At 46.3% G+C, this 25,047-nt stretch overlaps 3 protein-coding genes and 1 long non-coding RNA gene across 4 annotated transcripts in view; 3 read left to right on the top strand and 1 right to left on the bottom strand.

Moving 5' to 3' along the window:
* The window catches only part of LOC135367063 (uncharacterized), a 138,158-nt gene that overhangs the window by 5,807 nt on the left and 107,304 nt on the right, over nucleotides 1-25,047 (bottom strand). The gene's annotated exons all lie outside the window — the stretch shown is intronic.
* LOC135367062 (pancreas transcription factor 1 subunit alpha-like) lies at nucleotides 4,939-8,806 on the top strand. Its single transcript, XM_064600158.1, has 2 exons — nucleotides 4,939-6,002; nucleotides 8,373-8,806. Exons 1-2 carry the CDS (start codon nucleotides 5,597-5,599, stop codon nucleotides 8,528-8,530), a joined length of 564 nt encoding a protein of 187 aa, XP_064456228.1. The 5' UTR covers nucleotides 4,939-5,596; the 3' UTR covers nucleotides 8,531-8,806.
* Nucleotides 9,601-13,306, top strand: LOC135367057 (cholinesterase 2-like). The gene is made up of 6 exons (XM_064600150.1): nucleotides 9,601-9,867; nucleotides 10,471-11,253; nucleotides 11,635-11,839; nucleotides 11,904-12,095; nucleotides 12,175-12,449; nucleotides 13,056-13,306. Exons 1-6 carry the CDS (start codon nucleotides 9,671-9,673, stop codon nucleotides 13,210-13,212), a joined length of 1,809 nt encoding a protein of 602 aa, XP_064456220.1. The 5' UTR covers nucleotides 9,601-9,670; the 3' UTR covers nucleotides 13,213-13,306.
* On the top strand, nucleotides 16,265-22,161 carry LOC135366165 (acetylcholinesterase-1-like). The gene is made up of 6 exons (XM_064598824.1): nucleotides 16,265-16,651; nucleotides 18,011-18,793; nucleotides 18,904-19,126; nucleotides 19,321-19,518; nucleotides 20,443-20,723; nucleotides 21,235-22,161. The coding sequence occupies exons 1-6, from the start codon at nucleotides 16,479-16,481 to the stop codon at nucleotides 21,377-21,379; spliced, it is 1,803 nt and encodes a 600-aa protein (XP_064454894.1). The 5' UTR covers nucleotides 16,265-16,478; the 3' UTR covers nucleotides 21,380-22,161.

The raw sequence follows: 25,047 nt of genomic DNA, 5'->3' as shown, positions 1-25,047 counted from the left end.
CGAAAGTAATTAATTAGAAAAAAAAAGAAAAAGGAAGGCGAGAGAAGGATGAGAGAGACGAAAGAAGAAGATGAAGAAAACACACGCACACACACAGATGACAGTAATGTGCATGAGGGCTGTGTTAGGCTTCAGAATAGAACTATAGCATTCTTAGAGATCTTAGAGTATAGTACTGTAAATAACAGCCATCGGACATTTTAGTATGCTGCAATAGGCATGTACTAGTTTATTTGGACGCAATTTTGAATCACGGGATGTCATATTAGTGTGAAACTACGAGGAATCGATTCATTAATAAAATATTAATGAAACATCAGTCCCCAGAAATGAACTCATTAACCGCTTCAGAGGTGTGGGAACGCTTCAAAATAACGGTAACTCAACATTGCGTCTACCGATTGCTCCAACTGCTTTCTCACGGACGAGTTTAAATGCTCACCCGAATGAAGCATTACACCATTTCACACGCCGTACCTCAATTCAACTACACATAACGCACTGCCATATGGGATATCCTCGTCATAGGTAACGGGTTTAGCAAAGCGTGGAATCATGCTTTGCACATTTATATATATATATATCCCTCTACATTTCGACACCCTTCTCACGCACTTTATCCCCCTAAATATGACTCAATGCTTTCCATGCCGGAATCTTCCCCAAATATGCGATCGTCGGTGATCAGTGGAGCGAACACGCTGACGTCATGCTAAGACTCCCCGTCTGCGAGACAGCTGTAGCGGCAGCGCGCTCACGCGATCCGCCATGTTTGTCCAGGTGGGCAATGCGTTTTAAAACAGATCCCGCCAGTGTCTAATGGAGACTTTGCTGTCTGTGATCTATTCACTCCCCCTGTTCCTGCATTGTTCTTTCTCCTTTCTTTTTTCATATCGATGTCTACTTTGACGAGGGACAAATAAATCGAAACATGTTTGTGTTGTGAATGTTTCACGTTCTCATGGGTTGCACTACTTCGTAACTCATAATATATTAAAAACCCCGAGGCTAGGCAAGTACGAAACAGACACACACGGACAAAGTTTGAGACTTTTTCCGTGGGTGTCTGTTCCGTGCTTCCCTATAGTCCCGGCGGCTTTAATATTATGAGTTCTAATCACCATCTCGCTTGCTTTCTAGCCATTCTCTACTTCATAACTTTCGTGGGCTTCAACACAGGCTCAATACATGCACGATATACACTCTAAGGAAAAAGAAAAAAGAGCAATAGCGGTCGCTCTGCTGATGCAACGATGCAGCAGATTGCAATAGCAATCGTGCTTCTAAGAAAATGCGGAAATAATATTTTTTTTTACTTTCGTGTTAACGCCGCGAAGCAACTGTGCCTATGAGCGGTGTGCAGGTGAGGACAGATGGAGAGAGGACAGCAGGAAGGAGTGGGGGACAGGGACCTTTTTCGGGACTAAATGCACCGAAGTTCTGCACTAAGTATGGGGACCATTTGCATCGTTAGGGAGTAAATTTCAGCGTTAGGGGACTCAATGGGGAGTAACCGCAGTGCAGGGAAGTGTAACTGCCTGTTTAATTTACTCAATTTTTTTCTCTCTTTGCAATATAGAGGAACAATAGAGGAACAGACTCGGCTCCCAGCTTGGTACTTCTTTAACATTCCATCACCAAATTGTTGGATGGGGCTTCTGTCATGCCCCAGAGTATAGCCTTCGCAGCCCTTCTGATGTCGAACAACAACAACAACAACAAATAAGTTAATGACAATGAATGATGTCGAACAAAATAAAGCTGATGCATGATGTAAAACCACGAGACCATGGAACACGAAGGGACAGACACAAACGCGAAGTCTCAAGTCCCTCTCCCTTCGTGTTCCCTGGTCTCGGGGTCTTACATCATGCATCATCTTCACCAACTCGCTTGCTTCCTAGCCATTTTTTCATTGTCTAAATAAAGGTGCTCTGTGGTTAAGGCAATACAACGATGAAGTGGAAATGTGTCCTGCGTACTTTCTCGAGCAAGCAAGTATAGGAACCTTTCCACTTTATTGTATCATTAGAAGTAGCAGGCCCCACCTGGCTCCAACTCCTCCCTGCTGTCTTCTCTCCATCTGGCCACATCTGCACGCTGCTGATGGCAACAGTTGCTTCGCGGCGCTAACACCTAATAAAAAAATGAAGTAGGAATTCCAATTATTGATTTCTTGGCATGTTTTTATTTCAACTGTGCTCTCAAGAAAGACAAAGTGTATTTGGTGTATTGGGCCCCCGTGATGGGTTGATATATTGCTCAAAAGTTTTCGGGGAAATTATCGGTTCCTACGCGCTCTCAAAATTACTAAATTTTTGGTACTAAATTAAAGCTCGGGCTAAAGTGACCTGTAAGATGAAGGGCTGTAAACAATAACAGTAAACAATGAAGTGATGAATGAAAGAGATGGAACAATAAAACAGATGTACTAAACGACGACAAATACATGTGGTGACGATAGTTTGATAAAAAAAGACGATAAAAAATTAGTGACTCATTACTCCAGTACATGCCTTGGTATGGCATTGCCAGATAATGTCAGAGCACAGAGGCATAAAAGTCACAATTAATACGTTGTTCTAAGGAGTGTAAAGGTGCCCCCTTAGAAATTCCAAGAAGAAAACGAGTGCAGCATCATATTGGGCCGGGGACCTAGCTTATGGGACCTAGCGGGGACTTATTCATCCGGTCTCGCAGCGCCTCTCTTGCATTGAATAAACATATTTCGATGCCCAGTGTTTTTCACAACCGCTTTTCGTGAATCTCAGAGTACCATTTACAAGGTGCGTCCTGGTGTCCAGCACCTGCCTTCCATCACAAACGTAAGGCTTCTCTAATTTCCATCTACGTACACATTTGTACTGAGACCCACTTTATATTTACCTTTACTCACCACACAGCCCCAATTAAAAACATACTACCAAACCATAGACCTTCCCTTTTGATGCCCCCTTTGTATTCGTAGACAGAGGGGGGATTAATAGGGGTCGCACTTCATTGTTTCCTGATACGCGCGCTGCACGTGCAGCAGTGGTTGAAGCGTCACGCCATTACAGAATCATTTACCGTATCGCCACGTGCAACCACTTATGGGGTGGGGGAGTGGGGGGTGGGGGGCTCCCTGCACCCAACACACGCTCCCGTATCGGCCGATTGATTTCCTCTTATCCCCTGCTAGAGTGTGAAAAGGTGCGAATGCCTCTCAACGCGTGACGGGATGAAGTACAGCAGTGAAGTGTGTTGAATGCTCGTGAACCGTCACACGTAAAACTTTGCACAACGATGGGGTCAGCTCGTCTTTGTCCTGGCTTTAGAATGATAGGTGGCACCGTCCTTGTCACGATACATGTTTGAGAAATGGAGGGTTTTCAATATCGGGAACTGCCCCTCTGTAGTCTCAGTGATGCCCGACCCTACACTCTAAGAAAAAAAAAAAAAAGGAGTGATTTTACTCCTTTTTTGGACTAAATGCATTGCCACAAAAAATAATCCCTTTCGGGAGTAAATGCACGGGAGATAAATGAGTGTCACAGACACAGACAGTGTGGAGACTGCATTTCACGCTTCTAAGAGTCCCAGGTGCATAATTGGGGTGCATGCATAAAAATACTTTGAATCAAAGAGTCAACCGCGATATATCGAGTGATATAAAATCTTGCGACATACACTGGCACAGTTTGCGAAAAAAGAAGCTTGCTCTGTGTGGGTGGAAAATTGCTAAGTTGACTGAATTATACAGCCTTATGCCACCAAATTGACCAAGAGCACATATTTACGCAAGCTGTTCGGAAGCATTCGGAAGACCATTCGCGAAGTTCAGTGACAATTTGCAGTTCTGAGGAGTAAATGTCGAGGTTATGGGACTAAGATGGGGAGTAATTGTAGTCTAGGGGACTAGAAGCTGCAATTACTCCATACTTTACTCCTTTTTTTTCTTAGGGTGTATACATAGTCATCCTCTGCCATACTATGAGGTGTGCTCCAGAACTGGTGTTTCCAGACAAGCTTCGACGATGCGCCCTCAAGACACTGACATTTTGATGTGCTAAGAGCGAAATGGAAAGTTGCTACTGGCATGTCTTTGATTATATTACTAATAGCGATTAAACTATCGGTATGAACTGATATATGTCTATATCTGTCAAACAAATATCGATACGTATATCAATATTGTTCCATCCCCACCCTGCAGACGCTGCACCTGTCATCATCTGAGTCTTGGCAACGGATGAAAGAAAAACCAGTTTTCGGAACTTTCGACAGTATTCTCTTGTTTTTAGTCGCAACTTGAATCGACACCATCGTTACCTATACGTTTGTCAGTGTTGCCAAACCGCACACACGCGACAAAAAATGCGCTTTCGTCTGGTTTAAAGGGTCGCATAGAAAGTAAGTGGACACCTACTGTCTGTTCCGCACTGAAAGACCCATGCTATGTAGAGAGAGAACGCCAATTGCCCGTGCACGTGCCATAAACACACCTGCCCGTCATCGATCACAGAAACAGTAAAGGACTACAATTACACGCTGCAACACTACAACACTGTGTGAGTCATGGCAGCCATTTCTAAAATATGAGTAGCGGTATACATGTATATATAAACTACATTTGAAAGAAGGCGTACACGTTAGGCTGTACGAGCAAATATACATTAAAGCGTGTCCAGTTCCTATAGTGCGTTTTTCTCATTGTCTCCCCATCAAAGTGGACACGGAACCTCCACGCACATTTCGTAGCCCTAGGCATTGTTTAATCCCCACGAAGGAGCGACAGGTGCTGATTTCTCCCGTGATCGACCCATCTGCCCCTCCGTGTATTCCCCTCCTAACAAACGGTGGGGGATAGATGATGGCGAGAAACACCGTAACGCGAAGGTTTAGCCCATCCTCCGGGTCGATTCAGGGAGCATATTCCGTCTCCCATTGGATAGAAAGGAAAATCGGGAATACGGGGAGGTGGAGCTTCGTTTCCGCAATGCCAGAAGCCGTCAGAATCGCTGATCGAATTGGCGGCTTACCTGCGACCGTGTTATCTACTTCATGGACTCTGCAATGATACACTTACTCTGCGGCTAGTCAAGGGTACTGAGATGTTTGTACAACAAGAAGGGAAAAGAGCTGTTTGTGTGAGTAACGTTAGCGGTTGGAACGTCTGTAGCACACCCTAGGGCGCCGGGGGCCCCTTGTGCAGGAGAATGATCCAAAGTGTGATCAGGACCTATATTTTCAAGATATATCAGCATCTGTTTCACCCCTATGGAGCCTAACAGGACATTCAACGGGAGAACAAACACCCGTTTCGGATAACTGGTATCGTATGCGATCTAGGACCGAGGCCTAAGATTAGGCCTGCAAGGCGCCAGTGAGAGCCCTCATCGTTCTGCGTTGGTAATCGAAACGCGGTATGTAAAAACATGTGGACACGTAAATGCAACATGTTGTACGATGTGAGAAGCTAGCTTCTTTCATCGTCCCCGCAAACGTGCGACGAGCGCGTTCAAGAAAGATCATCTCTGTGCGTTCACCTCTGCGTCATCCTCTGTGACCGCTTATTTTTACTGTACTGTCTCTGACCTGGGCCGTTCGCCGTACGATGGACAACTTCGACTTCAGCCGCGGATTCCTGCAGCACTTGGAATCGTTGGGAGGAGCGCGGCTGTTGCAGCAGTCTCCCGACCAGGAGAACGAATGCAGGCCTCGCAGGTCGCGAAAGAGAAGTCATCGGTGCGTGCAGCAGCATGTACATCAAAGACAAGCGGCCAACATGCGCGAACGTCGCCGAATGCAGTCCATCAACGACGCCTTCGACGGGCTCCGGGCGCACATTCCGACGCTACCGTACGAGAAGCGGCTGTCCAAAGTAGATACACTTCGCTTGGCTATCGGGTACATTGGGTTTCTCACCGAGCTGGTTGATACCGGGCGGCATCCTGGAGATACACTGCAGCAGCAAGCGCAAGAGCAGCAGGCTAAAAAAGTTATAGTGCAATGCCAGAAAGGTAAGCTCGTTCGTAGGAGGGCAAACTTTGACAATATTCTGATGGACTTATGAGACGACATGAGGGGCAGTTTGGAATTACTGCTTAATAATTTTTGGAGCTAATTCTTCTTAAGAACCGCACTTGATTGGAACCGCCTACGCTCTTCTCTTCTCATCCAGAAACCCAAGAAATTGCGCAAGACGTTAGAAAATATCATGCATGTGTAACGTTCTTCTGTCTTTTTTTTCCAATCCGCTCTGTAATTCCCTATGATTTGCGGTAAATAAATAAATAAATAACTGCCTTATTGTTGAAGAACGAGCCTGCTATCATTCTGCAAGGCAATAATATTTGTGGCTAGCCACTGAATGATCTACCGCGCAAAACGAACACTGCGAAATCCCGACTGCTACAAATAGGCTTAGAGATTTGACGGACCTTCTCCTTCCTCCTTAAAAACAAGAACAACCCTATTTTGGTGACGATGACTAGGATGTTTCAAAATATATACGGAAATACATACATAAGTAATTCTCTGCGAAGGTAGCACAAAGGGCAGTAGGCAATGGCTTTTGACTGACACTTCGGAGCACACCTTGCAGTGATAATGACCAACTTACAAAGAGCATGTCGATTTGAGACGGGAGACGACAAATATGCAATAACTATAGCCTAGAAGGTTTTTGATATTTCGTCGCTTTGCTCGAATGGATTGAAGCGAATGGCGTTGAAAATTGAAGCGGCCATGGTCAGCCATGGTGTGATGTCGCTACTATTTTTATTTTTCCCGGTGACATTTTTCGTTCCAGTAGTCCCGTCAAGAAAGAGGAATTTCTGGGAATATATTCTGGGGAACTGGTGGCATTCTTTATAGCACATTCTTCCATTCATCATGAGATGCGCGGTGAGTGACATGGTCACAATAGCCGCCAGTTTAGCATCTTGGTGGAAAATTATATCCGTATGCCTGGAGAGCGCCTACTGCGAAATGATATATTATCCTCCGAACAACTTTCTGCTACAGTGTCGGCCGGAGATGCATGCAGGGGCGTGTCGGTGTCACGGCCGCTCTTGCAACACACGCAGGGCTGTTGCACTGGGGACATACTGCCACGCACGCCCGTGTAGCCATAGCTAGCGACGCTTGTCCTGTACTGTCATCCTGTCTTCTAGTCATTTGTTATCAATGCTTATTTGTTAGTGGACATCTCGTGCTATTCTGATATCCCAGCTTCGAGCAGCACTCGCCGGATGCGAATTGTTCCTACAGGCTGTGCCAGTGGGAAGGATAAACCTAGTCGCGCGTTTGTGTCCGGACTCTCTAGTTACGCAATATTATCGACGTAGTAAATTAGTTAGTTGCTTTAGGCATTTGTTAAGTTCAATGTTTTGACGTTTTTCGAGTTCTGGGCTCACGCTCCTTAGGCACTGCGCACTGGACGCCCTAGCATTTCTTAAAGGTATCGGGACGGGCAAGTCGTTTTGACTCATTGAGTTCTTTTACTTTAAGTCCTTTGACTTTTTTGTCTATTTGGTACAGGTAACTGACCAATGTCCCTGTCACGCATGCATTTCTTATCCCAACAGTATTTTTTTCGGACTTCTAGCGTACCAATGTCTTCCTTGCACACCTCGGATCGTATACATTATCTGTGCGCCGATAAATGTGTATCAATAATTAGTCGATAGCAATGCATGCTATACCTATCCGCTTTCGATAGCAAACTTCTTCTTTCGCTCCTTGTGCATACTTTGAAAGTAACGCATCCTCCAGATTATCAACCGGGTAGCTCATTGAGCTGACTTTGCAAACAACATTAATAAAAATGTAGAAGAACGTGTGCCTGCTCTGATAGGTGACATGCTCTTGAGTGATACGTAGGTCGTTGCATGCGCTACCACTGCGTTGACAAGTGGTTAAAATGTAATGCTGCTACCTACTCACCAGCGTGATCAGTAATATATCACGCACTGCTACATAGTGCTACACAATGATTTCACGAACATTCCTCATATTATCAAATAATGCTAATCAGAACGCGGGCACCAGCGAACATCTACGATAACCAAGCTTATATAAGGTGCCAGGATAGAAATATACACGCCTGGGTCTTGCGTTGTAGGTAACGTACAAGAAGCATAAGACGTGGTACACAGAAAGGATGCCAAGGCTCCCATTTAATGTACCATACCCTACTGGTGTATGTGCGGCAGTCTGTCACGGTTGCAGGTTTGCAAGTATGCAGATTTAGTCTACTCTTGTAATCTTCACGACTCAAGATATTCTTGCATATCTCGCCGAAATAATTCCTTACGTGACCACGCGATTTTTTCTATACGAAGATGAGCAGCCAACTCGATCTGAGATCAACATTTTGTCTCCGACAGGGATTCTGAACGGCTCCTATTTGCCTCTGGCCGGTCACTCCCTTTCCTGGTCGTCGGACAAGCAAGGACCCACCGGTAACATCATGGTAGCAAAAGTGTGGACCCCCGAAGACCCTCGTAAAGTTCCTCAGCGAAAGAAACCTGGCAGTGAACCCTAGCCGATTGTGACCTGTGAAACTTACGGCTTCGTGCAATACCAACAATCCACTTTTGGACGACTGTTTTAAAATTTCTTTCACGCTTTATGAAATTGTGGTCTTGAGGGACTGTGTGGACATACGTTTACTTCATATCGGTTGCAATACGCTCTAGATGGCCGGCAGAGATGTAGAAATTACAGTAACTCCTAGCAGAAAGAAATGCTTCATGCAATGTGGACATGCTTCAGGCAAAGGGATGGAATTGTATCTAACGAGACTCCTGTAAGGTAGACATAAAATGAGAATAGTGTACTTGTGTGGGGTGTTTTTCGTTTTCCTGGTGAAGGAACGTGTGAAACGTATGCATCAAGTACTGGGGCGCTATTGGGAAACTGCATGAAGCCAAGCTGTACGGAAGGCAGTGGTATCCATTCTGTGCACGCAGTAAAGGGACGTGACAAAACCCAAGTGCACCTATGCTCGTGAGAACTGGGTTGAAAAATGAAGATGCGGTATATATTTATTTACCTTACTTCTGTGGTAGGCTTAGAACTTACTGAACGCCTCTCGTATTTGCAAATATATGTGAAACTAACGCCTTTCAGTAACACATTTACGATTATTAACATATGGAGTTATTGAGGAAACTTACACACACTGGCTTAACGCGACAATGAAACAAAATTTAATACGACGTTTCGATGCCTTTTCGGGAGCTTGTCGAGAACTTGTCGAGCACGTGCTAAAAACAGGTCATTCTTTTGACTTTCACAACGCAAAGACCGTGGCACACGAGCATAGATGGGCGGTAAGAAAATTTTTGGAATCTTGACACATTCACCGCGCTGACAAACGCATGTAACAGTCACAAAGGGCCACTACCTGATTGCTACAAGGTCATAACTAAGCTATAAGTAGAACTCGGATGGCGTACCGTTCTTGTTTCATTCTGATGGTGATGCCCGAACAGGCATCCAAACGTCATATTAAATTTTGTTTCATTGTTGCGTTCATTGTTACATGATCGCTTCAGCATTCCTGAACATTTATGTCAGCTCGTGCAGAGTTGCGTTGAAGAAGACAAAAGAGTGTGCACGCGGTCCGACGTTCTCTGGCCTAGGGATTCCCCGGGTTGCATTGACCCAGAAGGCTCTCTCCATGGATGATACCAGAGAAGGGCAGTGCTGTCGTGTACCGCGTCGAGTACGCGATCCATCCCACAAGGGGCTTACAAATAAGTTTTTTCGAAGCACGACCGTTTCGCACGTTTCGCATGGGACTTCCCGAATGAGCGAGGTCGGGCACTCCTTCTGGAGCTGGCGTTCCGTGTCCTTGTTCCCACACACCACTGTACTGTGAGTATTCGCTAAGAACCTTAAAACTTTTGTGCATCAGTCAACGCTTCAAAGCCTCAAAGATCCTAGAAGAAAACACGTTGACAAAATGACAACGTCCCGGCACTACAGTCCTGAACGTGCATGGGGAGTACGTTTTTCTATGACACTTCGTAAATATGAAAATGTCTCGCACAAAGATGCATGCAGATCTGGCCGTCTACAGAAGTCTCAATCAATAATGGTATTCTAGCCAGTAGGCTAGCCCTGTTAGTTCTAGACAGTGGTGAGCCCTGAGCGTGGTTGACGGCGGACTTGAAGCCATGTGTCATGTCGCATTTGCAACTACTGCCTGGGCTATTTCACCGGGAAGTAGAACGGGTCCCGCTTCCACGAAAGTCGCGGGAACTTCGTTAGTGCTCTACGCCCGAGCAGCGTTGAGTACAGTAGGTTGTGCCCTAAGCACTACCGAAGCTGTTGGGGACACCACTGAGGAATTTCGTCAAAGTTCGAGCACGTGGGTCCTGAATGTCATCATTGTGTGAAGAGTACACCAACCGCGCCTATTCAGAAACCTGTCAGTTCAGTTACCTTTGCTCAGTTCAGTTGCCCTCGTCTTTGCAGGAACCATGTGTCGACTCGTGACCTCGCCTGCTCATTATTCGCCCTGCTGTTGGTTGCCATTCTACTACTTTTCGTCTCGTTTCTGCTCAGGAACCTTTGGAAAGAAGACAGATCTCCCACCGAAAAGATTACCATCTTCTTAAATGGGCCGATCAAATTGGAGGGCTACATAAGTCACGTAGACGGCATTGATGTGCAAGTCTTTTTGGGCGTGCCCTATGCGGGACCAACTGTCCGCTTCAGGCGGCCGAGTCCAGTACCTAAGGTTAATGCAACGGTCTTGGATGCTACACAAATGCCCTGGGCATGCCCTCAAGACAACATATTGCCCCGCATCGGAACCATGTCAGAAGATTGTCTCACCCTGAGCATTTGGACTCCAAAATTTGTCTGTACGGAACGGCCTTGTGTAAACCGAACTGTTGTGTTCTTTCTTCATGGAGGTTTCTTTCAAACCGGAAGCAACAGTGACTACTACTACGATGGGAGTCGTTTGTCAGCAGCTGGAAACTTGGTTGTCGTAGCACCCAACTACAGACTGGGTGCCTTTGGGTTCCTGAACTATAATACCAGTGACGCCCCAGGGAACATGGGAATATTAGACCAGCGGGAAGCGCTTTTCTGGGTGCGGGACCGCATCGGAGAGTTTGGCGGCGACGCGACCAAGATAGTGCTCATGGGCCACGAATCTGGTGCAGCCTCCATAGCCTTCCATCTGCATACAGCACACAAGGTTCTTCACTTCAAAAGGGTCATTTTGCTCAGCGCAAGTCCTTTCTCCAGGTAATTCCACTTCCGATTGCAGCTCCGTCATCTTGTCCAAGTACCCAATGAATGTAGGGTAGGCTACGGCCATTCATACATTTCAATACTTCTAGGCTGTCTTTTCTAGCCTTTGCCGAACTGACAAAAATTATTCCACCGCCTTCAGTTCCATGTACGATGTATTGTATAACAAAGTACTATGACCTTTGCAGGGCAAAAGACCACAACACATACAAGACATAGCGAACCCTTTGATGAGGGCTTAGTTATTAAGGTGGTTGTTGCGTCTGAGATCTTATGTGACCTTTCGTTGATGTTGTGTTGTGTTGTGTGTGTGTTAGGTTCTGGTCAGCATGACCCTTGCACCTACGGCCGTATAACTGACACGCCTGCTTCCAGGTATCCAGACGACAGCGCGACTCCACAGAAGCTGGCAGAGAAACTGGCCACTGCTTTGTCCTGTCCTCTGCAGCCGAGCGAGATTGTCAACTGCCTCCGGACGTTTCCCCATGATGTGATCTCCCGAACGAAGATACGCTTTTTTCCCACTTTTACTGGACAACTTCTCTCCGCACATCCAATTACGCTGCGCCAACAGACGAAGGTAACCCAATGCGCCAGGTCTTCTGATTACATAATGAATTTACCAAACTTGTGTTCGGCGTTAGTTAGAAGACATGGATGTTATGCTCGGCTACACGGAGATGGAAGGCCTGTCAATGTCGAAACGCTACCTACCTTTCTTGACATCGGAATACTTGATGGTACAAAAGCACGTTCTCGAAACCAGCTCCAGGGTTCTTACTCGCATGGGTTTCGACCCGCAATCTGCTATATGGATATCGGAACAATACAGTTTGGTAAGCGTCTCATATAAGCTCCTTTGTTCGGGTACTATTTCCTAACCGTGTTGCTCTCTTTGTCAAATTTCTTCTACAGAGCTTTGCGAACCGTGCACGTAACTGGGTGCAAGACTTGCTGTCCGATATCCTGGTGGTGTGCCCTGTTCAGTACTATGCGGAGTATCTCGCCATAACTGGGAACCGCGTCCAGTATTATTATGCATATCGTCAAAATGCTACCGAGTGTGAGAGTGTGCAATATGGGTACGTGACGGACCACATCTTCAGACCTGACTACAAGTACGCGGGTTCGGAAGCAAATGACTTCAGTCGGAAGATCGTCCAGGTGTTTGCAGACTTCGCCAATAATTTGTATGTATGTTGTAGTTGGACGACCAATATGTTCAATCTCTGACGGCAGCATAGGCTAAGAATGCAAAAATGCAGAAAGTGCCTTGTGAGACACTGACATGTTGTTGATGATCTACAACACAACGCAGCAACAAGACACACAAGGAGGACAACGACAGAACTGCGTAACGCAGGTCTGCTGTCGTCTTCCTCGTGCGTCTATCTTGTTGCTGCGTTGTGTTCTAGATCATGAAATACCGACTACTCCACTTCAAAGCCTTCGTGTTGATGCTTTCTTGTTGACTACAACACATCCTTGCTCCATAAGCCCCATAGGTTGTAAATAAATGCAACACGATGAGTACTCTTAAATAGGACGACGATAAAAGCGGATCTCTCTAAAAATGTCGTCATTGTTTTGGTTGTTGTCACCGATACTGAGACCTTGCTGGAACGCACATCTTCCACCTCACTTCCCTGGCTTCACGAGACCTTCACAAACGGGGGAAAGAGGAGGCCAAAGGGATGCGCTGTCCCTTGACCTACTTGCATAACGTATTAGTCTTTAGCACCGACGTAGAAAAAGTTGCTGCAACCTAGTTTGAATGTCCGTCTCTGTCTTATCAGGACGAAGTTTCTCCCACGGACAGTCTTCAGTGCTGGGTGCTCAGTGGTCTTCGGGCAGTTCACGAAGTCAACGTCCTTAAACTTCAGAAAGGAGCAGTGCTCGTTCCTGAGGCCCTTCTACATGAGAAAGAACCGCACTAAAGTGAACGGAGTCTGAATGGACAATGAAGAACGAGTAGTATAGGAGCTTAGTACACCAAATGGAATACATACATTGTACGAATATATACAACGTACGTGTGAAGATAAGATAAATATACATGTACTGCACATATCTTTGAACCCGGTGACTATTTAGGATTGTCGCCCCTCTGCCGTTTGGGTAATAAAGCTGACATTTCCATTTCCTAGTCGAACCTCCAGTAACCGCTGTGCTGCGTCCAAGTTCAGTAAGTCTCAGTTCAGTTTCAATTGAATATGGCAGTCGAAAAAAATGTACCATCAGTGAAATTGGACTCTAGTCCAGCTCGAACACTGGCCGTTTGTGTCCTTTTGTTATTCGACTAAAGCGGTACGAAGTTCTGTAAGGTCTAAGCCCCATAGCTCCAAGAGTCTAGTCTAATGCAGTGCTGCGTCGAACAGTAGAGCTGTCGACGCATGCTTATAACGCGTGGGTTTACTGCGCGACATTTCTATGATTGTGAGCGACGCCAGCGGTCTTTGTGTGAACTACTTTGCCCACCTGAGGGTTCCTTGGCGTGCACCCAAACCTCTGCAAACAGTTCCTCGCGGAAGACAGCATGTGTCTTGTCTACGCAGCTTCGACCGGCCAGGTTCGAGCCCGCGACCTCAGGAGCGCTGGGCGGACAGACTACCAACTGATCGTTCTATAGTACGGACAGATAGAAGGAAGGCACCGTGTCAGGTAGTACTTAGAAACGGCACACTTAAAGAGAAAGCATTAAAAAGATCAACATCCTTGGAATGCATTGTACACAATCCGCAACCTAGACGAAGGTGATACGGTGGAATATGCCGGATAAAAAAAGTAAAACACTCCTGTTACGTCTACAAGGAACATGAAAAGGAACATGAAAAGAGACAAGGAACTGCTCTCACGCAGTAATTCCGTTCACAGCCTTGAATAAACACAAGGCGTCCCGCATTTGCCTACGGCTATAAAGCGCACTAAGACCGAGTTGAGACAAAACACGTGTAATCATAGTAACACATAGTAATGTAATATAGACGCTGTTTTAGCGAACTTCATCTCAACGTGTTTATGCTTGGTGTCCGTATTCCGTAGTCTGGGTCGTCGATTGGTTCCGTTCTGGGTTTACGGACGATGTTTTCCCGGACCAAATCTCTCCCCTGCAGGTATAGTGAAGTGCCTCGGATGAGCTGGTATGCTTATGTAATTGATCTCATAATGGATATGTATATGGCTCGTCCTGAAATTTCTTGAGAGGGTCGTGCAAATGCAATCCAGGGTGACAATTAACTTTTGAAGATAAAATGCAATAGCATAAATTCTGCCGCATATTGTTTTGCGTTGTTGTTCTGTGTTCCCGCTGGAAAGAAGAAGCAAACTCCATCCCTTCAACTATGGTAACCATCCTATTCTCCACCCAGATTGTCATCGTCATGTCATGGTATCACTGATCTCTATGTATAAAGGCTGGATCGCGCATAGGAGAGGGGCTCGTGGGAGAGAGGTGCGGCTACCGGCCCACTGGCGCCGGCTGCTCCCATAGGAAACAATGGGATGCGATTTGATTTGGAGTATTTATTGCGCTTTAAACGCTCCTCATTGCTGATTAGCACGCATTTTTCTTAGGAATCAGTGTACTGACGTATTCCAAACGTGCTTCAGCCGTGTTCCTGTAGTTTTTGATGGTAATTGCCTTCTTTTTCTTCTCCGCTGCATGTATTCGGAATAGGGGGTCGTAATTGTCGTGCACAGGTGCATACGCATGAAGGTGAATTTGGTGAATATCAACTTATAAAATTAATTATTTTTACTCAGAAAGGTTTCACACTGTTTGTTATTGTAAGGTACTTCCGTTTTTATATTTTTTGTTTGTTTTCGTTTGTTGTTCGGTTTTCGCGTGGTGTACCGCGGTTCTCGTTCATTATTATGTGGTTTGGTATTGTACGGTTCTCGTTTGACTTTTTCTATTATCGTATTATACGAGTGTCTCTGTGTGTGTGCTGCAATAAGACCTCGATCCTTATTCTGAAGGGGCTAGTTATTCTATTCAGCACATCACCACCAGCAATGGGGTGGAGTATGGACCTGGCAATGAAACTCCCCATTCCTCATCTTAAAATAACGTTATTGACACGAGTGCTTTGCAGGTGTTCAGCTGTCAGCGTATTTCATTACAGAAATTTGAAGCGCTGTGCACGAAAGAGCATGCACACGCATGACTTATCACACACGCTGTAGGAGCAACTGCACATACGAGGTTAACACAGCAGTTTATTTACTTCCACAGTACCTCACAGATTAAAAGAACAGTGGAACAAACTGGCATATTGGCGTAGGTTCTGCATCCGGTTCTTCGGCACAGCTGAGCGACTGTGAGGGGAAACCTGCAAGCACAAGCGCATTGTTTATAGAAAATACATGGTCTTGAGATTTGTAGGAGCAGCCACACTTACTTTCTTAGTACGCCAGCGAAGTAGCAATGCAAACGAGTCCCAGTTGTCAGATGCACGCGATACGAATAAACAGATTTTTCTTCAAAATAAAGAGCTTACCTGTGAAAAATTATCCCTTTTTCTCTGTCCGCGTGAAGTGTGCTCAAAGCTGCCACAAACTGGCATGACATGCCCTTTAATTTAAAGGATAAAAAAAAAAATACGGGCAGCACCGCTTGAACTAAATGCAGACGCCAGGATGCGATGGGCCCCCCAATATGGCTGCCGGTGACCACGCTGTGGAGCACCCTATGCGCGATCCAGCCTATGCATGGTATGGTGGTGGTGGTGACGGCGAGAGGGCTTGCCGTCATGGTCATGTCATGGTATAGGTAGACAACCCCATGGCCCTGGCCAATCACCCTTGTGGCTAATGACCATTCTCAGTAGGAAGAAGAAGTAGAAGTAGGAGTAGCAGTAGGAGGAGGCCAATCGCCCTTAGTGGATAACGGCCATTTCCCCGAGGATGAAGAAGAAGAAGGAGGAGGAGGAGGAGCATGATGAGGTCCGCGCGAGAGTAGTTTCGAAATATACGCCAACCCTCAGAGCCCAGGAAGCGCGTGAGCACCGTATACATCGTTGCGCAGTCCGTGCTTTTGCAATCAGGGGCATTACGATGCTACGGTGCTCACGCGCTTCCAGGAACGCGCCCCTGGCCAATCGCCCTGTGTGGCGTGTGGCCACTGTGCTTAGTGGTGGAAGAAGAAGATACACGCCGTGCTTAGTCGTCGAAGAAGAGGAATATATACGCCGAAGCAGAACATTCTGTCTGCTGCCAACATGGACCATAGTGGATCGCCTGGCTCTGTACTTTCTCGGTCATGGACGCCTGGGTTGTTGAGGAAGCGGTCAGTTGGCATCCTCTCCAGCCGTCATCGTGGCCAGACAGAAATAGAGGGCGGAGCTCACACTTTCTGGAGCTGGCGTTCTATGCCGTTCTCTCAGACCGCATTGTAAGTCCCACTTCAGCTTGGATCCACGCGTTTACGGGGACGTAGTTCCGTATCGGCATAGCACTGAGTTTTTAAAGGTCGGCAGTCAGGCAGTTCATGTCGACGACGTAGCTTTGCAGCTTGCTGGGATGTGGTTCCGTAGGCAGGCTTATAGCTTTTAAAAATTAGCGAGCGTGTTTAAAAGCGAAATAATGCATCGAAGAGAAAGGCTATATACCGAATATAAGAAAAATAAGAATTATAAAACTGTGTGGTCTAGAAGCTTTTTTATATGCGCTTGGACAACGCCTGAAGCACTTCTAGCATAGGAGAACCACGGCAATGCGAAGCCTAACGGACTCTGAGGTTGCCATCTTACAAGAGGTAGTGTCGCTGTGTTGGGTTATTTCAGCTCACTTTAGTGAGATTAGGTCAGTTTGCGTTTGACAAATGGTGGTCTAGACCCAGTGTTGTCTGAATGTAATGTAGTTTTGCCGCCGTACTAGACAAGCAAAGCGTAGTTTTTTGTTTTCGCTTATATAGCTTATGCTTATGCCTGAAAGAAGAAAAAATAAAGGAAATGAAAAAAGAACGTGGAATGTCGTGTGAAACATGTAAAAATTAACTTCTCATCCAAAGCTGCGCCACCTTTCACACGGCTTAGGCTTAGGCACCGTTAGGCTTAGCGAGGCAGTGTCTCGTCTGCAGCAGAAGTGCTCCATGTTGTGTTACGCAAGTGTGCATAATAAAGGCTTCTAGGGCACACAATTATAGAAATCTTAGTTTTTTTCATTCGGCGCGCAACGCTCTTTAATTTGTTTCACTTAATTTTTAAACGCTCCCGCTTTTTTTTAAAAATCCCAGTGGTCTCAACGCGGAACTACATCCGCGGAAAATGCACAGAGTGAAATTCAGGGAACCATCGGTAACTGCTTCGTGTGTGCCCCAATGCCGGTTAGGTAACCGAAGAGCGTGCCTTTTTGTCAGCGGCTACCAGACCCCATTGGAAGGATAAGAAGTTTGATAGGGCTTCACGTATAGTGTCCTTAGCGTCATTTTCTTCAGTTGTTGCTATTGAGGTCAATGCCGGCCCCTGCTCTGCGTGTAACTTTTTTCCCGTTCGCTTTCCACTATGTGTGTGGCCAAAGACGTTCATCTCTGATTTTTCAAATCTCTCTTCATCATTGTAAACTGTAACAGCCAATTTACGGTGAGTGTATCCCCTGTCATACAATTATGCTACCCAGTGTCCAAGATTTCCTACTTGTCACAACATAGTCAAGTGCGCATGTATGGCCAGTCACTGCCCTCGATGCTCCTTTCCGTGTACTATGGTATTCTTTGTGTGCAGTTTATAAACAGAGGATTCTCTTCCGACAGGTCCTATCTGACAGCGTGGGACCTCGGTTGCGTCATCGGAACTCTTATAACCATCGCCCTCTTCTTTACTGTCCTGTCACGAGTAACCAAAGAGATTCATATTTCTTACGACACAGAAGCTATTGTTATCCTGAAGGGAACCATCAGGGTACATGGCTCCATTGTATTGTTCGGCAAAACAGAGGTGAAGGCATTCTTGGGTATCCCGTACGCGGAACAACCGCTTTCCAACTACCGGTTCAGGAAACCCAGTCCGACATTTCTTCCGGAGGACATTAATGCAACGGAAAACCCAGCCTCTTGCACGCAACCGACACATCCAGATTCTGGAGTATTGACGAAAGAGGACTGCCTGACTCTCAATGTCTGGACTCCGAAGGCTGACTGCGACGATCCTTTCGGGGAGTGCCAGAACAAAACCGTTCTCCTGTTTCTTCACGGCGGCTTCTTTCAGGTCGGCAGTAACAGTGCTGTCGACCACGATGGTTTATACCTGTCGGCTCTGGGGAACGTCGTTGTTGTGGTGCCAAACTATCGGCTGGGCGCGCTTGGTTTTTTAAACTATGGCACGGACGAAGCTCCTGGGAACGCTGGGCTCTACGATCAGCTACAAGCTATTCTTTGGACAAAAGCAAACATCGCTGATTTCGGTGGCGATCCAACGAGAATTGTTCTCCTGGGTCACGGAGCAGGGGCGTCGTCAGTAGGGTACCACCTGCCGGCTGCGATAAAGGAAGCCGGCGTTCAGAGGGCCATCCTCATGAGTGGAAGCCCACTCGTGAAGTAAGGAACGCCCTTCGCTGACATGCCTTTAAGGCGTACTCTTGAAGCTTGCTTCAGGGCCGCATTCTGCTGCTGTACCGACATGCAATAGCGTTCCGGAACTTTTCCAGATATCCCGACAACAAGGCGTCTGCTCGAAGCAAAGCAGAACAGTTAGCCGGCATTTTTCGGTGTCCGCTCCAACCTAGGACGATGCTCGCTTGCCTGAGGGAAGTGCCCGCCTCGAACCTCAGTGATCCCACTGCCTACAGGGAGTCCCCCATGCCGTTATTCTTCCCTACTCTTCAGAACTTCAGCCTTCCTTCTGACATGGGAAGGCAGGTGGAGCAGCAGGTAAGGTTGTCACGTGACAATGTCTTGTTACAGTTCGTGCCGTTCACCTGGCGGCTTGATGATCGGACCCTATGCATCTACGAGACTCTGAGCTCTATGCATAATGTTCCGAGTGCACAGCGCTTATATAGAAGCACCTGAAATGTGCATAACGGCTGTAAAGCTCAAAGATCTGCACACATTTTTCTTTCAAGGACAACCCTCCTACCGGCATGGACATCCTGCTAGGCTTTGTAGAGGACGAGGGGACTCTTCTGGTCTCCGCTTTTCTTCATTATTTCAAGACAAGTGATGCTGACCCCGACCTATTACAATGCATTTCCTCCAGCTTGTTAGAGGCCGTCGGCTTCTCAAAAGCCTCTGCAGGGCTAATCTCTAATCGTTATATTGAGGTAAGTAACGTGCCCGTGCTAGAGTAATCGGCGTAGTGTAGGGGAAGATTATGGGACACTATACCTTCTAGCATGTCCGCAAAGGAAACGCTGACAGGCATCTGGGACCAAAACGTTGAGTCACATATGGTACATGAAACATTAACTTGGAAGCTTCTGTTCTGCAAGGATCGAACGTTTCAAGAAAAACTTTTTAACCGCTTGTGGCCAGTCTTCATGCAGTACATCTACACCCTAAGAAAAAGGATTAATTTTAACATCTTTTGGGGACTAAATGCGTTGCCACAAAAATTGTCCCTTTCGGGGGTAAATGCACGGGGGTAAATGCACGGGAGTAAATGAATGTCACAGGGTGGAGACTGCATTTCACGCTCTGTTCTATCAGTTCGAGGTACATAATTGGTGTGCATGCATGAAAATACTTTGAATCAAACCGTCAACTGTGATATATAAAGTGATATAAAATCTTGCGACATACATAGGGCACAATTTGCGAAGAAAGAAACGCTAACTGTTCCTTGCTCTGTGTGGGTGGAAAATTTCTATGTCGGCTGAGTTATACAGCCTTATGCCATCAAATTCACGAATAGCACATAGCACGTAGACTGTTGCATTCGGAAGACAGTTCGCGAAGTTTAGTGACAATTTGCAGTCCTGGGGAGTAAATGTCGGGGTTAGGGGACTAAAATGGGGAGTGACTGGGCAGTCTAGGGGAGTAAAAGCTGCAATTACTTCCTATTTCACTCATTTTTTTTTTCTTCGAGTGTAGAGATGGTGAGACCAAGGGACACATCCATGCCTAAGGTTCAGTACGAGGAACAGCGTGTGTGCCGCTAGTTGCCTCTACCTTTAATTGGGGGACAGTGTTTTCAGGATCTCTTCACAACCAATATTCGTAGTCTTTCCAAACCATATTCCGTGCAGGGATTCGGTGGAAGTCGAGAGCTCTGGAAGGAGGAGTTGGTTGCTGACATATTTGTGACGTGTCCAGTGATCTACTACGCGGAGCACTTAGCCTCTTTGGGAAACAACGTGTTCACCTATTTTGTGGGCCGCCTCCGGCCATCTAAAACGAGCTTCGGGGTGCAGCACTTTTATGTCATCCAAATGCTGTTCGGTTACCAGTTCGTGTACTTCCGTCCCCGAGAAGGACACGCCTTAAGTCACCAGGTCATCGATATCTTCACTGGCTTCGCCAAAGGACAGTGAGTACATATCGTCGGTCTGCAGCGCGGCGCCCGTTCAAAGGGGGCATTGCCCTTCAGCCTCTTGAGGTTGCCGAGGAATTGTTTAATTTGCGTGAAATATGTATTGGCTTGTAGATTGCAGTGATTTAATGGTGTTAGATTTTCGGCTCTGCAGGACAATTTCTTTTCTACAGTGCTCAGATGATAAGAAATTGTACTTCGTGCTTCGTTCGCTTTTGAAAAAAGCCTCAGAACAACTACTTTCCATAATTTCGTTCGCTTCCTTTTTCTTTGTTTTTATGTGTTGTCCTGAACAGCTTGACGAATGAAACACGACTTCTAAACCACGTTAAGCGTTAAGGCTCCTTTAAAGCCCCAAAACTCATTAAACCTTTAGCTCTTACTGCGACCAATAAAACGCTCACCTCTTCAGCAACGACGTTATGAACGAATTAACAAGTGGTGGAACTGCTCGCGAGCTTATGTGCTATAATGCATTCATCGAGTGAATGTCCTTTTTGTCTTACAGGCGCAGTAACAGAACCAGGAAGATATTGGGCGATGTCTACTTCCTCACGATCGGGCCACTGCAGGAAGCGTCTGAAGAGTCAGACGGCTTTTACAGCAGGAAGGATCAGTGCGACTTTTTGAAGGAACACTTCATGCGGCAATGATGCGTATACGGGCACTGCAACCGTGCAGGAATACGCGCAACAGAATGTTTCCTATTTTCTATAATATATCGCGTATAACAAAATTTATTAGTCTTGAGTGTCTTGAGTACTAGCGTGCAAGCAAAATCTCTCGCCAAACACATGAGTACCTAAACATTCTGAGCCACTTCCTTTATTGCGTTCATTTCTATGGTAGTTGGCATAGATTCACAGCTTATTATTATTTGCTTTGTGAACGAAAGGATTGAAATTCACTGCTGCTATATACGGATGATTTCTTTATTACTGTACTGTACTGTGCTGTGCTGTGCTGTGGTCATCATGAAAAGCGAATTTGAGTTTTAGAAAGAAAAAAATAGCCGGAGCCATCTACAGTCGTTTACTGTTCGCCGTTTTCGTTTGAGCTGTTCGTTCGTGTATTCGTATAGTTCGTATATTAGGGTGCCCCAATAATAGCCCCCCTCTAGTAGCACAGAGGGAGCTAGTATTCGGGCACCCTATGCATTGTGTTTCTGAGGCGCCCTCCGTCGAGAAGTCTAGACACCACTCCCGTTATCTACTTTCGAGAGCTGGCGCTTGCTGCAGTGGCTACGGCGTGGCACCACCCGCTCGCCGTCCAACACTACACCGGGAAACCGAAACAAGTTACACTGGTGGCGCTGAACCTTTTCCTTATGCAGAAACCATTGCCGTAGGAGTTGATTGTGATCCTTCCTGACGGTTATGCATTCTGAGTTTCGCTTGGACTCATTGTCTTTGTGATTGGACTTTTCGGTGCGACTTCCAACATTAAATTTAATAAATATTGAATATTGTGCGTTATGATTAAATATCTGGATATGTACTTCAACACAAATCGAGACGAAGTGTTTAATGAGCCACAGGACGTGTCCAAGACGAAGACGTCAGCAAATATTGCAAATGGCAGCTCAGTCAGTGGCATATCGCCTGCACGTGAACAAAGTGAAGTGTGCAAAGATTCTGAATCATGTACATCTTCGCGTTGCCTTCAGCAGTACAATCACTACTTAAGCAGTACAAGCCGTGCTATGAGCACGGATGAAACAACGCAGCTGTTAAGCTAAATTCACCAGTGGAACTGAAAGCAGCATGCGCAAATGTCTCAAAAGAAATGTGCAACATAGGAGACATTTTGGACAGGTGCTCGGTCTCGTAGGAATCCGTTCTAATTTATCGACTTCAGAGTGCTAATTTCCCAATCATTGACGGGATAAAGAAAAAAAAAGCTTCTGTAATCGACTGCTTCAACGTTTTCGATATCCGTTTTCGAAGTCAGTTCTGTTCGATAAGTGTCCCAGTATGCTATATGGACTCTGCTTGGTACCTGTTGTGCCTTAAAATATCGATTTATTCCTCGTTCGACCCAGCTCTGGCAGAGCGCGCTTGTCGTACGCGGTAAGCATTGATTGCAACGGGAATTCAACGTCTAGCGAAGTGTGGACTTGAAGGCTATTCACGCAGCACCATTCAAAATGCTGCAAGCCTGTGTGTGAATCCGCGCAGCGGGCCGTAAGGTTAAACAGCTACGTCGTATACTATGTAGCACGTCTTATAACGACGGATACTCCCGCTTCAACGAAGCAGATTCGATCATCATTGAAATGACGAGAGATGTGCCGGTTCGAGGCGTTTGAATTCACGCTATTAAACATACTCCGTATACTATAAGTGCACAAAAAGCAGGTTACGGGAATTCGTGTTGCGTATGCCGAGCTAGCTCAGTATAGTCTCTTATAACGGTATTTTCCCGTGAGGTCTACGTAACCCTAAGCGCTGCCGATCGCGTTTGCTACCAAGAACCGTTTGTTTTATAAACATGAGCTAGTTCTGCTCAGTGGTGTCTGCAATTATGCTTGCACTCGTTCCTTAATGACCATTATATATATATATATATATATATATATATTTATTTAAAATTTCGTGTTAGCGCCGCGAAACAGCTGTGGTCATGAGCGGCGTAGACCACATACGTCGTCTACATAGAGACATCGACAGAGGGGAGAGGACAGCAGGAAGGAGTGGGGGAAAAGGGGGTTAGTATGCGTCCTTGGCCGACTTCAGAGGGGGCTATGCCGACACTCGTCTGGAAAGCCTGCCGGAAAACCCAGGGAAAACCTCAGAGAACACAGCCGGAGCGAACCCGTGCGCCACCTCCCAGTCTTGGCGTGGAAAGCGATCATCCTAACCACTCTATGTCGCGAGTGCTGGTCAACTACACTTGTAGTACGTCGTAGCCACATTCAATAAATATATATTCCCCCCTCCCCCATTGTTTTGTATAGATAGAAAAATTATAACCTATACAGCACCTAAGTATACTGTCACTACGCGTTAGAGTAAAACTAAATTCATATTGCTTGTATTTGGCTCTCCCCCGTGTATAACACCCCTCTGGTACCCTTGAGGTATTTAAATAAATAAATGAGCATATTTGGGTGGTACATAAATCCACCATATAGCTGTTGCAGCAAAGTTTGCACAGCGCCATTTCGGGCCCAAGCGGCCACGGATCCAAACAGTAGGGAGTTCCATCAGTGGGTACTGCGTGGTGTTTCAAACGGTATTTGTCAAGGAGAGCTAAAAAAAGCTGTCGGAAATTCACAGAAAAAGCGGTGCGTCTTGCCAAATGCGCACAACTCGAGACCATGTATTTGAAAGTGCCACGTCGTCTGCTAAACTACACTGCGCGTTGCGCAGTGTAGTTTATGCGCGGCGTAGGGGGCGCTGACGTTGCCGCTCACTCGCGCCACCTGGCCCACAGAAACAGGTTATACAGCTTGCTTCAACAACATAACCTGCAGGAACAGGAAATAATATTTACTGCAGGAAATATGCTGAACATCATGATGAGGCAGCTTTTAGCCGTATATTTGGAAAGAACTAGAAAAGCAAAACAGAAACCCAGTACAAACAGCTTGATTCATCTCCCTCGCAGGGTATCACATTTCCCGACCCGACAGCTAATTTACAGATGCATCGTGTGTGAGCTAGGACGTGGGTAACGGCAACATTTCTCGAACGCAAAAACTTCTAGTTGGTTGTGCACACACATTGAGAGAGGCCGCGAATCGATGGTGCGGTAGAGCCATATATTTCTGCGCAAATACACCTGTTTCCTTACCGCTACAATTTGTTCTTTCGCTGCAGTTGCCAGGGTGGGCGACATTTTCCGCGACAGTTGGTGCTTTTTCTTCTGGAACAAACAGGGAAGATCTTGGACATTCGCTGAGAGATCGACCTAAATGGGGGCGACACCGTCACCTTTCTAGTGTGGGTAACACCCGTGATAACACGTCGGTCGATGTTCGGAGTTGGTGCTTCTTTTCCGTAATTCTTGGGTATATTCACCGGAAGATCACTTTTGTCGCGATTGTACGACACCGTTCGGTTCCCCAATGCTCTACCTACTGCACTAAACACGAAGTAACAGCAGACGACGCGACGAAGCTATCCACACCACTGTAGTTCATCGTTCCTCCGCAGCGGGCCGACACCGTTCGATCTTTCCGTTTCCAGGTCAGGCGGAAGGTCCACGCAAAGGTGAACGATGTATTTCCACCTTTGCGATCATACCGGATCGCTTCTGCTTTATCGCGTGATTTATCGCTTCAGGGATATCACCTTCGCATATCGCCATACATCGCCGA

Source organism: Ornithodoros turicata, chromosome 8, assembly GCF_037126465.1.
Source record: "Ornithodoros turicata isolate Travis chromosome 8, ASM3712646v1, whole genome shotgun sequence".
In the NCBI taxonomy this organism is placed as follows: domain Eukaryota; kingdom Metazoa; phylum Arthropoda; class Arachnida; order Ixodida; family Argasidae; genus Ornithodoros; species Ornithodoros turicata.
This window is presented reverse-complemented; position numbering and strand designations above follow the sequence as displayed.